This window comes from Rutidosis leptorrhynchoides, chromosome 2 (genome assembly GCF_046630445.1).
Source record: "Rutidosis leptorrhynchoides isolate AG116_Rl617_1_P2 chromosome 2, CSIRO_AGI_Rlap_v1, whole genome shotgun sequence".
Taxonomy (NCBI): Eukaryota; Viridiplantae; Streptophyta; class Magnoliopsida; order Asterales; family Asteraceae; genus Rutidosis; species Rutidosis leptorrhynchoides.
In genome coordinates, this window is record NC_092334.1 from 452,588,930 (window position 1) to 452,590,730 (window position 1,801).

Below are 1,801 nucleotides of genomic sequence, written 5' to 3' on the forward strand. Positions count from 1 at the left end.
CAGCTGGTGACGAAGCAAGATACTGGGCTGGGTAATACATTGGCCCAATGGCAGGTGAAATCGGGTACTGAGTAGCGGTATTCGCAGCATAGGGTACTGGGCTCATCACGGGTCCGGCCCAGTTTGCTTGTGGGCTTATAGCTGGGAAACCTGATGGGCTAACTTGCTGGGCCAAAGGTGTACGTGGCCTGAATTGAAACGGAATCATGGACTGTGAGGTGACGGACCGGGTAGTATTGGGCTAGCAAGCGCTGTTGGGCCGCTATTATTTCAAGGAGTTGGGCTTGCGAGGGTGTATTAGACCGAGCAGTATTTGGGGCAGAAGATATTCGGCTAGGTTGATGAAGGTACCGCAATTTGCACCGAACCGGCAGTGACCACGGTTGAAGTTGCGGCAGATCTGGGTGCTAGCGGTGGTACGTGGTGGTGCGGCGGTTGGGGTGGTGGTTTGTGCGACCAAAGCGGTGGGTGCTGACGGAGTTCCGGCGGTGTCAACAGGTCGGGTTTTGCGAGTTAATTCCATATGTTCTAACGTGATCATGGAACGAACGGTTTCGTAATTAGGGAAGGGATTGCTATGTAATATGATGTGCTTGGCATGAGGGAACCGATCATTTAATCCGTGAATCGCATAGGTGACAAGATCTTCATCTTGAATGGTGGCTCCAAGGTTAGCGAGCATGGCGGATATGGCGTCGATTTTGCGAAAATATTGTTCGGGAGTGAGGTCGCCAATATTAAGAGCGCGTAATTTGGCCGTGAGTTCCACAATTTTTGATCGTTTGTTGTCTTGAAAAATCTTTTTCAAGAATTCCCATGCTTCAAAGGCTGTTTTAGGTTGCGAGTTCAGAAGTCGTTCTATGAGGGGTTCGGAGATCGTTAGGTAGATCCACCCAAGAACAGCTGCATCGGCCTTTTTCGTGCCTTCGTCATTGTTGGGTGTGACGACAGCTTGAAGGAATGGAGATACGTTGAAGGTGGAGCAATGGTTCGCGAAAAGTATACTCCAGTGGGTGTAGTTGAGTTTTGCGAGGTCTAGTTTGATTGGTATTAGGTGCGTAACGGAGGTAACAGTGTAGACTTTATCGTACTTGTCGGAGGGAGCCATGAAAGAAGCAGCGACAAGAAGCTTTCAATTCGTAAAAGAATGGAGCGTAGGTTTTTTTTTTTTTTTTTTTTTTTTTTTTGGTCTGTGGGTGAGGCAGTCGATTAGGTGTTGTAGGGTTTTTGATCCCTGGCGAGTGATACATTGTTAGATCGTAAGTGAATAATGTTTATTGATTGCCAAGGGAGTACAATACAAGTAATATAAATAGCCCTTCTAACACAAACCCTAGTGGGCTTAGAATAATCTAGAATGGCCCTTATACAAGTGGGCTTTACATACATATCGGTTAACAACATATCCCATGAATCCGAATCTAAATTCAAAGGGATCGTATGCAATACGACGTTAATGAAATGATTACTTATTTATAAGACGTTATCGCATGCGTTGTTAGTTGTTTCTTCAAATCATACAAGCTATCTAATGATCGATTACCGATCGCTTTTTTGTTTTTTAAACAACGACGAGATACACTTGGCTAACTTGAGTTTACCTATTACAAAAGTGTACACTGGAAATACGTCAATTAGCATATGAGACATTGGCGAAGATTAATATACAACATCACGAGTTCTCAAATTTCGTCATTCCAAATTTATCATAACAATTAGCCAATTATTATATATGTCAACATATGGAAAGATTATAGAAAGAAAAAGAGTCATGATATATATGAAAGAGATCGAATATATA

General features: G+C 43.5%; 1 protein-coding gene across 1 annotated transcript; it reads right to left on the reverse strand.

The window, feature by feature from the left end:
• Window positions 1-265: 265 nt before the first annotated feature.
• On the reverse strand, window positions 266-1,108 carry LOC139889288 (uncharacterized). The gene has a single exon (XM_071872250.1). The coding sequence runs from the start codon at window positions 1,106-1,108 to the stop codon at window positions 266-268; it is 843 nt and encodes a 280-aa protein (XP_071728351.1).
• Window positions 1,109-1,801: the final 693 nt, after the last annotated feature.

What these genes read in the sequence shown, in the direction of transcription:
- LOC139889288 (XM_071872250.1), bottom strand. Translation starts at nt 1,108, where the DNA reads ATGGCTCCCTCCGACAAGTACGATAAAGTCTACACTGTTACCTCCGTT.